Below are 14,512 nucleotides of genomic sequence, written 5' to 3'. Positions count from 1 at the left end.
AATGAGGGGTGATCTTATTGAAACGTACAAGATTCTGAGGGGGCTTGACAGGACAGATGTTGAGAAGATGTTTCCACTAGTCGGGGAATCTCGAACTAGGGGACATAGTTACAGAATAAGGGGACACTCATTTAAAACTGAGATGCGAAGGAATTTCTTCTCTCAGAGGGCAGTGAATGTTTGGAATTGCCTACTCCAGACAGTTATGGAGGCTAGATCACTGAAAATATTTAAAGAGGAAGTAGATAGATTTTTAAAATATCGGGGAGTTGAGGGCTATGAGGAGTTGGCACGAAAGAGGAGATGAGGCCTGGGGCAGATCAACCATGATCTTATTGAATGGGGGGGCTTGAGGGGCCGATTGGCCTGCTCCTCCTGTTTCTTATGTTCTTTCATTTGTTAACTGAGGCATAGAATACAAGAGCAGGGAGGTTATTCTGGAACTGTATAAAACACTAGTTAGGCGACAACTTGAGTATTGCACGCAGTTCTGGTCACCTCATTACAGAAAGGATGTAATTGCACTCGAGAAGGTAGAGAGGGTTTACGAGGATGTTGCCTGGACTGGAAAGTTGCAGCAATGAGGGAGGATTGGATAGGCTGGGGTTGTTCTCCATGGAACAGAGGAGGCTGAGGGGAGATTTGCTTGAGATGTGAGGGGTCCTGGATAGAGCGGATGGGAAGGGCCGATTCACTTTAGCAGAGAGGTCAGTGACTGAGTAGGGAGGGCATAGATTTAAAGTGATTGGTAGAAAGATTAGGGGGAAGATGAGGGAAGGTTTTTCACCCAGAGGGTTGTGGGGGTCTGGAACTCACTGCCTGAAAGGGTAGCAGAGGCAGAAACCCTCAACTCATTTAAAAAGGAGTCTGGATGTGCACCTGAAGTGCTGCAACCTGCTGGAAAGTGGGATTAGGCTGGGGGCTCGTTTCTCAGCCGGAGCAGACATGGGTCAAGTGGCCTCTTTCTGTGCCATAATCTTACTATGATCCTACATCTCCCTTTTCCAGCAACATTGAAGCCACTGTCTTTGGGCCCCACTCCGAACCTTGATACGGATTACGTACCTCTCCCTGGCAATACGGTGCTCCATCCCAAAATGTTACCTTCAGGAAAGGAATCTGTCTCATTGGCATTTCACCTCAGCCTTACCTTGTGGCTCTGCCAGTACCACTTTTTAACTGGAGCAGGTTTTGTTCACTTTGAGGTCGAACAGTGCTGAAGTTTAACGGCAGCAGTGAGGAGTTGGTGGGGTGTGGCGATGTGGTGAAAGAGGCGCCTACTGTCAAACTAAAATCACCATGTGGGTGTCACACACATTCGACAGGGTGATCATTTATGGTACATTCGCACTTGTCTTGACAGTTGATGTGAAAACCACAGGCAGTGTAAAGTTTCATTCACTGGGACCTGAGTCCTCTAATTTATGTCGAAACTGGTGTTTAGAAAGCAAAGTGTTTATTCTCTCCTCATTTCTGACTCAAGACTTTTCCCCTCGCAGTCACCCCACCCCACCCCCCCATTTTTCTATGCCTACGAGGCCATTGGAAGCCTTCCTTGTACGTCACCTCATAGTCAATGCTTCTGCTGATAACACAGACAGTAATTGTCAGCATACTATTCAACAATGGAAGCCATCATAATTGCGCCCTATTCTGCCATGCAATTTCCAGTCAGCGTTACAATAAAAACCAGGTTGCAACTTCAAACTGCAAGCACTTCAAGTTTAGCTATCCCAGTTCAGAAACATAGAAACATGGAAGAATAGAAGCAAGAATAGATCATTCGGCCCTTCGAGCCTGTTCTGCCATTCAGTATGATCATAGCTGATCCGCTATCTCTACACCATGTTCCCGTGCTCTCCCCTTAATCCTTGATGGACTTTAGAGTCCAAAAATCTATTTCCTTCTTAAATATAGTCAATGACTTGGCCTCCACAGCCTCCTGTGGTAGAGAATTCCATAGGTTCACCACCCTCTGAGTGAAGAAATGTTTCCTTATCTCAGTCCTAAATGGCCTGCCCCGTGTCCTGAGACTGTGACTCCTTGTTCTAGGCCCCCTCAGCCAGAGGAAACATCTCTGCCAGAATTTTATATGTTTCAATGAAATCCCCTCTCATTCTTCTAAACTCTAGTGAACACAGGCCTAGTCAGCCCAATCTCTCCTCACACGATAATCCTGCCATCTCAGGAATCAGTCGGATGAACCTGTGCAGCACTCCCTCTACACAAGTATATCCTTTCTTAGGTAAGGAGACCAAAACTGCACAATATTCCAGATGTGGCCTGTACAGCTGCAGTAAGACACCCTTGCTCCTGTACTCAAGTCCTCTCGCAATGAAGGCCAACATACCATTTGCCTTCTTAACTGCTTGCTGCACCTGTATGCTTGCTTTCAGTGATTGGTGTACAAGGACACCCAGGTCAATTTGTACATCAACATTTCCCAATCTATCACCATTTAAATAATACTCTACCATTCTGTTTCTCCTACCAAAGTGGATAAGTTCGCACTTATCAACATTATACTGCATCTGCCATGTATTTGCCCACTCACTCAACTTGTCTAAATCACCTTGAAGCCTTTTAACATCCTCCTCACTGCTCACATTCCCACCTAGTTTGGTGTTGTCAGCAATCTTGGTTCATTATTACATTTGATTCCCTCATCCAAAGGATTGATATTTATTGTGAATAGCTGGACCCTGTGGTCCCCCACTAGTCACTGCCTGCCATTCTGAAAAAAGACCCATTTATCCCTACTCTCTTTTTCTTGTCTGCTAACCAATTCTCAATCCATGCCAGTATATTACCCCCAATCCCATGTGCTTCAATTTTATGTGCGACTTTATCAAAAGATTTCTGAAAATCCAAATACACCACATCCACTGGTTCTCCCTTATCTATTCTGCTAATTATATCTTCAAAAAAAAACTCCAGTAGGTTTGTTAAACATGATTTCCCTTTCATAAATCTGTGTTGACTTTATCTAATTCTGTTGATATTTTCTAATTGTCCTGTTATCACATCCTTTATAATAGGCTGTAGCATTTTCCCTACTACTGAGGTTATGCTAACCTGCCTGTAATTCCCTGTTTTTTACCTCCCTCCTTTTTTAAATAGTGGGGTTGCATTTGCCACCCTCCAATCTGCTGGGACTGTTCCAGAATCTACAGAATTTTGGATGATAACAACCAATGCATCCACTATTTCCATGGCCACTTCCTTCAGTACCCTGGGATGTAGATTATCAGGCCCTGGGAATTTATCGGATTTCAGTCCCATTAATTTCTCCAGCATTATTGTTTTAGTAATACTAATTTCTTTCAATTCCTCCTCACTAGACACTTTGCTCCCTAATAATTCTGGGAAGTTATTTGTGTCTTCCTCCGTGAAGACAGAACTAAAGTAGTTGTTTAATTGCTCTGTGATTTCCTTGTTCTCTATTATAAATTCTCTTGTTTCAGACAGTAAGGGACCTACATTTGTCTTCACTAAACTTTTTTTTCTTACATATCTATAGAAGCTATTACAGTCCTCTTTTATGTTCCTTGCAAGTTTGCTCTCAATCTATTTGTCCCCTCTTAATCTTGTGGTCCTCCTTTGTTGAATTCTAAACTGCTCCCAATCCTCAGACTTGCTACTTTTTCTAGCAACTTTATATGACTCCTCTTTGGATCTAATACTATCCTTAATTTCTTTTGTTAGCCATGGTTAAGCTACTGTTCCTGTTGTGTTTTTGCGCCAGAAAGGAATGTATGTTGCAATGCATACATTCATTCCTTAAATATTAGCCACTGCTTATCCAGTCTTGCCTTTTAATGAAGTTCCCCAATCTATCTTAGCCAACTCATACCTTGAGTTTCCTTTCTTTAGATTTAGGAGCCTAGTTTAGGATTGGACTACTTCACTTTCCATCCTGATGAAGAATTCTATCATGTTCTGGTCACTGTTCCCTAAAGGACCCGCACAACAAGATTATTAATTAACCCCTTCTCATTGCTCAAACCAAATCTAGGATGGCCTATTCTCTAGTTGGTTCCTTGATGTACTGGTCTAAAAACCCATCTTGTATACACTCCAGGAATTCATCCACCAAAGATCCCCTGCTCCTTGCATTAATAGTGGTTTAGTTTTGGCTGGTGGTCAGAGACAGCAGGATGTGACTGTAACTCAGGCCGGTAGGGGGTACCCTGATGCAGTAGTGGAGGAGTCTCAGGCTTTGCCTGTTTTGAACAGGCGTGAGGCCTTTGCTGCCTGTATGGACTAGAACAAGGACTTCAGGGTGTGTGAGCAAACTGACTACTCTCCATGGTACAAGATACTCAAGTGAGGGGACTGAAAAGGAATGAGTTAGTGCTAAGGATCAGCATAGTCGGGGGGGGGGGGATAGAGACTGTTCTCTGTTGCTGCAACCAGGAGTCCCAAAGGCTGTGTTGCTGCCCAGTGCCAGGGTTAAAGATATCGCCTCACAGTTAGAGAAGACTTTAGACTGGGAGAAGATGATCCAATTGTTGTGGTCCACCAAGGAATGACATAGGTAGAACTAGGAATGAGGTTCTGCTGAGAGAGTTTGGAACCAGGAGCCAAATGAATAAGCAGAACTTCAAAGGTAATGGTCCCTGCATTACTACCGGGACCAAATTGGTGTAGGGACAATGAGATGAGAGGTTTGAATGCATAGCTGAAAGAGTGGTGTTCCAGGTAGTGATTTCAATTTATAGGGCACTGGCACCAGTACTGGACCTTTTGAGCAATGCAGCACAGGGAGATCGCAGGTTTTGTGCTTATCTTTGGAGTGGGACCTTTTCTTAAACTCTTTCATGGGAAGTTGGTGTCACTGGCAAGGGCAGCATTTGTTGTCCATCCCTAATTGCCCTTGAACTGAATGGCTTGCTAGGCTATCTCAGGGGGCAGTTAAGAGTCAACCACATTGGTGCAGGTCTGGAGTCACATGTAGGCCAGACCAGGTGAGGATGGCAGATTTCCTTCCCTCAAATAAGCCAGATGGATTTCTCAGACAATTGATTCATGGTCACCATTACTGAGACTAGCTTTATGTTCCAGAATTATTCAACTACCCTGGTGGGATTTGAACCCCTGTCTCTAGAGCTTCAGCCTGGGTCATTAGATTACTTGCCCAGTGGCACTACCACTACACCACTGCCTCTCCTAACTTGAACCCACACCATCTGACTCAGAGGTGACATTGTTAGCCACTGAGCCCTGACTCTGTTCTGCAAAGGCTCTAGGACTGATGTGAATGGTGTGGAGATCGCCAGCTCATCCAGCTGTGAGCCCATACTATCTCTCACCAACCCCCACTGTACCCCTGCCGCCTATAAATTGGTAGTTAAGTACAAACGAGGAGAGTGTGAAAATGAGCAGAGGTCAGAATCGATAGATGGCCGGGGAATAAATGGAGCCACACCATGGTTAATCACACGTCTGGCACAGTCAATGAGGGTGTGACTTCAAATACGCTCTTAGCTTCACACTTCTATTTACTCTACCTCGATAGAGGCTGACATGACTTGGTTAGTTGGCAGCACAGCTGCTTTCAGTCTCAAAGCCACAGCTTTCAGCAGAACAAACCTTTCATATCATTGGCATTCATCCAGATGAGGAGTGAGATAGCATTAGCACTGGACACTGCAGCCTGATATTTCAGTGGAGCTGGGAGAGGAAGTTGCTGGGGAGAACATTGGGCGTTGTGGGTGGAGGGCAGATCAAGGTGGGGCTGCGGGTAAAGAGCGAGAGAAGGAGGCAGACAGATTTGGAGAGGAGGAGGAGGGTGCGTGAGAGTGGAAGGAAACCTAGGAGGGAGGGAAAGGGATGGGGAAGATTGCATGAAGAAGATGGCGGTGTGTGAGGGAGGAAGCAGAGAGGGGAGCAAAATGGGAATGAGGGAGAAGCCTTCAAGGTCAGGGACTCTCAGACCTCCCCAACCTTCACCTTCTGCCCACCAGCTGATCCAATTGTACAGGAGCTTTATTCTTTCATGGGATGTGGGCATTGTGAATTGCCCTTGAACTGAATGGCTTGCTGGGCCATCTCAGGGGGCAGTTAAGAGTCAACCACATTGGTGCAGGTCTGGAGTCACATGTAGGCCAGACCAGGTAAGGACAGCAGATTTCCCTCCCTAAAGGACAATAATGAACCAGGTGGGTTTTTAAGACAATCAGTCACTATTACTGAGACTAGTTTTATATTCCAGATTTTGTTCTTTTTAAAAAGTCAGTTCAAATCCTACCCGCTCTCAAGGTGGGATTTGGACCCACGTGCCCAGAGCATTAAGATAATGTGGATGCTGGAAATCCAAAACAAAAATAAAAATAGCTGGAAAAGCTCAGCAGGTCTGACAGCATCTGCGGAGAGGAACACAGTTAACGTTTCGAGTCCGTATGACCCTTCATCAGAACTAAGGAAAAATAGAAATGAGGTGAAATATAAATTGGTTGAGGGTGGGGGTGGGGTGGGACTGGTAGAGCTGGGCAGAGGGCCAGTGATAGGTGGAGGCAAAGAAGAGATTGCCAAAGATGTCATAGACAAAAGGACAATGGTGGTGATATTAGCTAAGAAATGTGCTAATGGGGACGAAACGTTAACTGTGTCCCTCTCCGCAGATGCTGTCAGACCTGCTGAGTTTTCCCAGCTATTTTTATTTTTGCCCAGAGCATTAGCCTGGGCCTCTGGATTACCACTGCTTCTCCCCCAAAGCAACAACATCATTGGGAAAATCCAGAGCCGATCGTGGGCTCTTATTGGGTGAGGGGGTAAAAGGTGGGGGGGGGGGGGGGGGGGGCGGCCCTAGACTTCATGCGAGGCTTGGAGGAACAATCATTGCCCGGGCGTAAACCAGAAAAACAAGTTTAAATTTGCCTTCCTGGCCTCTTCTATCTGAGACTCCCTCACCCCACAGGTGTGTCCCAGAAATTTGCCGATATGGCTTTGAGCCAACTCTGTTTGCCGATGCTGCTGTGAAACGCCTTGAAACGCGCTTCAATACGAGTTGTTGTTGAAGATGGGACGCAGAATGCCATTCGGGACCATCGTGTTATGGGTCTTGTGTGTGCCTAGCCTGAAAACGTGGGCCATGATTTTCTGTCCGCTCTAGGATGGAAAGCAAGGTGTGAAGCAGTCCCGTGATTGGTCAGAGTGTACGGTTCCTGTCCAACAATGTCCTACATCATAACCCTTCAATAATCCTCAAACCTGTATCAGTGGTTATGTTACTGGACTAGTGATCTGATAAATATGTGTGTTCCATTTATTCAGTTGAAAGTTAGGGTGCAGAAAATAAATCAAAAAGGTTAATGTAATGCTGGCCGTGGAGGACTGGAATACGAGGAGATAGAAGTCATGCTTTAAGGGAGACAGTAGTGTAGTGGTAATGTCACTTAAGTAGTAATTCCAGCACAAAAACAGAATTACCTGGAAAAACTCAGCAGGTCTGGCAGCATCGGCGGAGAAGAGTTGACGTTTCGAGTCCTCGTGACCCTTCCACAGAACTCTTTTCTGCTGCCAGACCTGCTGAGTTTTTCCAGGTAATTCTGTTTCTGTTTTGGATTTCCAGCATCTGCAGTTTTTTGTTTTTATCTCTAGTAATTCCAGCAGCCCATCTAATGTTCAAATCCCACCAAAGGCAGCTGGTAGAATTTAAATTCAGTTAATAAAAAATCCTGGAATATAAAGCTAGCCTCAAAAATAGTGACCACAAAACTTATTGCTGATTGTTGTAAAAACCCATCTGGTTCAATAATGTCTTTTAGGGTAGGAAATCTGCTGTCCTTACCTGGTCTGGCCTACATCTGACTCCAGACCCACAGCAATGAGGTTGACTCTTAACTGCCCCTCTAAACAAGGGTGACTCCACGTCCCAAGAAAAGCTCTAGTTTGACCACACCTGGAGTACTGTGAGTAAATGTGGGTCCCGCAGTTTAGGAATGACATATTGGAGTTGGAGAGAGTGCAGTGGAATGGTACCTGGACTCCTAGGGTTAAATTATGAGGAGAGATTACACAAACTAGTTCTGTATTCACTGGAATTTGTAAGGATAAGATGGTGATTTGATTAAACTTTCCAAGAAATTAAGGGGAACTGATGGAGAGAAACTATTTCTGCTGATTGCAGAGTCTAGGATAGGAGTGCTAAAAAAAATAGATCCAACTTAGGGAAACCATCATCACACACAGTGTGGTAGAAATTTGCAAATCAATTCCACCAATGGCAATTGATTCAAGATCAGTTAATTTAAAAATGAGATTGGTAGATTGCTGCCATCCAGTGTTATTATGGGATATGGGGAAAAGGTGGGTATGTGGAGTTCGGTCACAGATCAGCCATGATCTCATTGAAAGGTGGAAACAGACTCAATGGGCTGAATGGCCTCCTCCTGCTCCTATAAAACAGCTGGAAATAAAAGTCAGGTGTCAGTAAAATGTGATGTTGAAGATATTCGCTTGTTATTAAAAAGAACTCCATCCGGCTCCTTAAAACCCACCATCTGGCCCAAGCTGCTGGTCACCTGTATTAGTCATATCGTGTGGCTTGGTGTCAACTTTTGTCTGATTAGGCTATGGTGAAGCTCACTGGGATGTTAAAGGTGCTATGTAAATGTAGGTTGTTGTTGGTGGTGTTGGACTGCGCCTTGTATGAACTTTTGAGCAATGGGTGCCTAGGCCTGTAAGCTCGCAGTTTCTCTTTATTTCCTAGATGTGGGTAAGACTAGTTGGTTATCCGAGCGGCTGACTGGGTTGGAGGGCCACTTCAAAGGTCAACCACAAAATGTGGCACTGAAGTCACATGTGCACCAGTCTGGGCCCCTGCAGGATATTGAAATACCAGTTGGCTTTTAATGATGCCAGTTCTCAACTTATTTAATTCCGTTACACACTTTTCTGTGCTGGGAGTTTGAACTCATGTGACTGAGTTACTAATTTCAGGACCATATGCAATGCTGTAACCTTATGTGTTGTATGTAAGGGTCAGTGGTATTCTCGTACTGCTGGCTTATTGCCTCGTTTGCACAGAAATGCTCTAAAGCAAGCTGACACCCCGATGCAGTACTGAGGAAGTGCTGCAACGCCTGAGATAATTAAATTCACATCTCCGTAGCACCTTTCACAACCCACTACCACTATCTAGAAGGACAAGGGCAGCAGACACATGGGGAACACCACCACCTGCAAGTTTCTCTCCAAGCCACTCACCATCCTGATTAGGAAATATATCGTCGTTCCTTCACTGTCGCTGGGTCAAAATCCTGGAACTCCCTCCATAGCAGCACTGTGGGTGTACCTACACCACATGGACTGCAGCGGTTCAAGAAGGCAGCTCACCACCACCTTCTCAAGGGCAAAGCGGGATGGGTAATAGATACTGGCCTAAGCTAGCGAGGCCTACACCCAATGAATGAATAAAAAAAAACCTCTGGATGTCCCAAAGCTTTTTATAATTAATGAAGCGATATTATTGTAGAGGTCTCAATAGCCAATTTGCGCACAGCAAGCTCCCACAAAGAACAATGTGATAATGAGCAGGTCATCTGTTTCTGAGGATGCTGGCTGAGAGATAGCACACGGGCGAGAACTTCCCTCCTCCTCATCGAGATAGTGGCATGGGATATTTTGTGTGCACCTGTGAGAGTAGATGGGGCCTTGTTTTAATATCTCATCCAAAAGACAGCATCGCCAAGAGTGCAGCACCCCCTCAGTACCGCACTGGGAATGTCAATCCAGATTAGATACCCAAGTCTCTTGAGTGCTGGTTGAACCTAAAACCTTCCAACCCAGAGGCAAGAATGCTGCCGATTTCTATGATGAGCCAACAACTCCATTAATTCTGTATCAAATATAAGAAATGGGGGTCTTGAATAAACAGGTATTCCCTGCATAATATAGAACCTTGATAGAATTTGCTACGCAGCATTGATTTTCTCTCTGGAAAGAGGATTTATAAACACTTTATCCTCTAAACAGTCTCAGTTCAGGCTGCCATGTTGACATTCTTAAGCTGGTGGGATGGTGTCTTGTGCACCCCCTTATCTATGCAATTGTTTAGAAAGGGCCAGGATATGACCCTCAGCGTGATGTAAACTAAAAAGCAGGGTGGCACACAGGGAAGGTGGTAACCATTCTAATCTTTGGAGTACCTGTCTTGTGCCCGTTGGTCAGAACAGTTTGAATAGATTATTGACACTGGATAAACTCCAGCCCCCAGAAAATAAAGTGCATATTAACAAGTGCCCAGGTACAGGTGGTATACTGGTGAGGTCTTGATGAGGGGTCCTGGTAAGGTTGCAGTGCTCGTCAGCCTTCTTCAGATGGACGATGAGGCAGAGGAAGGCTGAGGGAACACTTTGATCAGAGAGCAGAATGCTGCTATCCCAAGCTGCTGAGATCAACACACTCTGTCAACTGTCCATCTGCCTTCGGGGACCAGTAAACTGCTCTCAGCTGTCACAGGTCATATACCTTCTTCCGTCTAATTAGTTAATGCATCATATCTAAACTGTTGTTTCTTAACAAAACTTAATAAACGATCTTAAAACCAAATTAAAATAGTCAACTGCCTATTTAGGTATCTGTGCTCCCGAATCCCCGAATCTTACACGTGATACCAGGACAGTAAAACGTGAACTAGATTGACCTAGGTCTTTTGTCACATGACGCTTCCCATTGTTTCCTATCTTTTTAGGAGCAGAGGAACATGGGAGCAGGAGGCCATTTGGCCCCTCAAGCCTACTTCACCATATAACTATGGATGATCCTCCACCTCAATGCCATCTTCCCACACTACCCTGTATTCCTTGATGTCATTGGTATCTAGAAATCTATCGACCTCTGCCTTGAACATACTCAATGACTGAGCCTCCACAGTCCCCTGGGATAGGGAATTCCAAAGATTCACCACTCCCTGACTGAAGAAATTACTCCTCATCTCAGTCCTATGTGGCCTACCCTCATTCTGAGTCTGCGTCCCCTGGTTCCAGACCCCCTCCCCCAACCAGGGGAAACATTCTTCCTGCATCTACCCTGTCGAGTACTGAAAGAATTCTGTACACTTCAAAGAGATCACCTCTAATTCTTCTAAACTCTAGATAATACAGGCCCAGTTGCCTTAATCTCTCCTCATAGGACAATCCTGTCAGCCCAGGAATCAGTTTGGTGAACCTTAGTTGCACTCCCTCCATGGCAAGGATATCCTTCCTTGGGTAAGGAGACTAAAACAGTACACAGTACTCCAGGTGTGGTCTCACCAAGGGTCTATACAATTGCAACAAAACATCTTTACTCCTGTCTTCAAATCCTCTTGAAATGAAGGCCAACATACCATTTGGCTTCCTAATTACTTGCCACACCTGCCTGTTTACTTTCATTGACAGGTGTACAAGGACACCCAGATCCATTTGTACATCAACACTTCCCAATCTCTTGCCATTTAAGAAATATTTTGCATTTCTGTTTTTTCTACCAAAGTGAATAACTTCACATTTTCCCACATTAGATTTCACCTGCCGTATTCTTGCCCACTTACTCAGCCTGTCTAAATCCACTTAAAGCCTCTTTGCATCCTCCTCGCAACTCACGTTCCCACCTAGTTTTATGTCATTAGCAAACTTGGAAATGTTACATTTGGTCCCTGCATCCAAATGATTGATATAGATAATGAATAGTTGGGGCCGAGCATTGATCCCAACTGCGGTATCCCACTAGTCACAGCCTGCCCACCAGAGAATGACTTGCTTAACCCAACCCTCTGTTTTCTGGTTTTTTTGGTCCCATGACTTTTCATCGACAGTGTCAGAGATTCATAAAATAGTTACAGCACAGAAGGAGGCCATTTGGCCCATCATGTCCATGTTGGCTCTCTGGGAGAACAAAAAACCTAGTCTCACTGCCCTGCCTTTTCCCTGTAGACCTGCAAATGTTTTTGCTTTGGATAATTATCTAATTCGCTTTTGAATGCCTTGATTGAATCTGCCTCCACCACACTCCCAGGCAGAATATTCCAGATCCTATCCATGCACTGAAAAAAAGAGACATGCACTCAAAGTTTTTCATCTTGCACTCATAGCTCGCAAGAATTTTCCAACTATAATGGGGGGAAGCAACAATTTATACTGTGTGAGAAGAGAGTGTTGATTGGCTGGCAAGTGGACTCTGATTGGTAGTGGTGTTGCCATGGAAAATGCAGCATGGAACAGTTAACTGCCCAGCTTTGTCCAAATTCAAACCAGGTAGGTTGAGTCTGATTGGTCGATACATTGTGCTGGGGAGTGAACCAGGGAATGACTGCTCCCTAAGCTTGTGTTTAGTTGAAAAAGGCATCAAGTGTGGACACGTTTCTTCTGTCTACAAAGAACAGGGCTCTGTGTGTGAATATATATAAATAATCACACACACAGCCCTGTTCTCTGCAGCCAGAAGGAACATGTCCACACTTTACGCTTTGTTCAACTAAATAAAAGCTTAGGGAACAGCCATTCCCTGGCTCATTACCCAGGACAATGCACTTACCAATCAGACTCAACCTGCCCAGTGCTGGGCGGTTAACTGTCCCATGCTGCATTTTCCATGGCAAAGCCTCTACCAATCAGAGTCCACTTGTCAGCCAATCAGCACTCTCTTCTCATGCAGTATAAATTGTTGGTCTGCTGTTCCGGTTGGAAAATCCTTGTGAGCTGTCCTGATGAGTGCAAGATGAAAAGCTTTGATAGTATGTCTCTCTTTTTGCGGCAGTATTCAAGTTCTGTACTGCCAAACGAATGAAGTTTTTACTCACGTCGCTGTTGCCTTTTTTTGCCAGTCATCTTAAATCGGGATCATCTGGTTCTCCATCCTTCACCCAGTGTGAACAGTTTCTCGCTATCTATATTGCCCAGACCCCTCTATCAAATCTCCTCTCGACCTTCTCTTCTCCAAGGAGAATAGCCCAGCTTCTCCAGTCTATGTAACTGAAGTTCCTCATCCCTGGAACCGTTCTCGTGAATGTTTTCCGCACCTTGTCTAATGCCTTCATATCATTGAATGTCTAACTTCCCCATATCTCACAGGATCTGTCTGATGAAGAGAAATCCAACTGGTTCAAAGCTGAGGAAGGAGAGGTCATTGACCCAAGCAACGAGGCAAGTGCCAAAGGAACACAGCAGCAGATGAAAGAGGTTACCACACGCCAGGAAAACTCCAGCCAATCTTCCTGGAGTCCCAGAGGAACAGATTCACAAAGCACCAATCGGGACAGCGATGTTGAGGTGGACATTAATAGCGATGAAGACGATGATGTCAAACATCCATCACGTGAAGATGAAACAGACCCTATGAAGTAAATTATGGCCCAGCCATTTAATGGTTTTTTTAAATGCACTTTGTGTCTTGCCCACGTTCTTTACAAACAATGTGAGGAAAAAAGAAACCTTGAGTGAATTGTTCACCATGACAGGCAAGCAATTCAATAGCCCTAGGGCATTTCAAAGCTTCAAGAAATCAAATGCGACCATAGTGATAACCAACATGGGCTTTAGATCTGGCATTGTCAATGGGTTGGAGAAGAAGGGGGAAAGGGGCACTGTTAATGGCATTAGGAATGTAGGTGCCAACAGCAACTAATTTCCATTCTTCAAAATTAAATAGCAACCTCTCTTCAATGTGGATCCAAGGAGGAGTCAATCTGAATTGTCTCACGATCTGTCTCAGTGAGTACAGGCTCGGAATGCAGGTCTGCATCCAATTTAGAATCGACGATACCAGGCAAACACAGTGCTTTAGTAGGGGAAATTGTCCTGATAGTGTGGCTCAGGAAGGTCCTTCGGATAAAAAGACAAATTACTGGAAATACACAGCAGATCTGGCAACCTCTGAGAAGAGCGAAACAGAGTTAATGGTTCAGGTCTGTGAGGTTTCATCAGAACATGGGACAGTGTAGAGCGAGCTTTACTCTGTATCTAACCCCGTGTTGTACCTGCCCTGGGAGTGTTTGATGGGGACAGTGTAGAGGGAGCTTTACTCTGTATCTAACCCCGTGTTGTACCTGCCCTGGGAGTGTTTGATGGAGACAGTGTAGAGGGAGCTTTACCCTGTATCTAAGCCTGTGTTGTACCTGCCCTGGGAGTGTTTGATGTGGACATTGTAGAGGGAGCTTTACTCTGTATCTAACTCCGTGCTGTACTTGTCCTGGGAGTGTTTGATGAGGACAGTGTAGAGGGAGCTTTACTCTGTATCAAACGCCATGCTGTACCTGTCCTGGGACTGTTTGATGGGGACAGTGTAGAGGGAGATTTACTCTGTATCTAACCCCGTGCTGTACCTGTCCTGGGAGTGTTTGGTGGGGACAGTGTAGAGGGAGTTTGACTCTGTATCTAACCCCGTGCTGTACCTGTCCTGGGAGTGTTTGATGGGGACAGTGTAGAGGGAGCGTGATGTGCTAAATGTGTGCTGTAAGATTCTGTGAGCTCGGAAATCAATCTTGTTCCTTTTCTGTTAGCAGTGCCATGTTTAAACCTCTCAGCCCCTC

The 14,512-nt window shown here is 45.0% G+C and overlaps 1 protein-coding gene across 1 annotated transcript in view; it reads left to right on the top strand.

Moving 5' to 3' along the window:
• Positions 1-14,010, top strand: part of LOC121275949 (hematopoietically-expressed homeobox protein hhex-like) — a 55,598-nt gene extending 41,588 nt beyond the window's left edge. The window contains exon 4 of the mRNA XM_041183853.1: positions 13,056-14,010. Within this exon, the coding sequence (XP_041039787.1) occupies positions 13,056-13,328 (273 nt within the window). The 3' untranslated portion in view covers positions 13,329-14,010. The remainder of the gene's footprint in view (positions 1-13,055) is intronic.
• Positions 14,011-14,512: the final 502 nt, after the last annotated feature.

This window comes from Carcharodon carcharias, chromosome 1 (assembly GCF_017639515.1).
Source record: "Carcharodon carcharias isolate sCarCar2 chromosome 1, sCarCar2.pri, whole genome shotgun sequence".
Taxonomy (NCBI): Eukaryota; Metazoa; Chordata; class Chondrichthyes; order Lamniformes; family Lamnidae; genus Carcharodon; species Carcharodon carcharias.
Note: the sequence above shows the minus strand (reverse complement) of the source record. Positions and strands in the feature narration are given on the sequence as shown.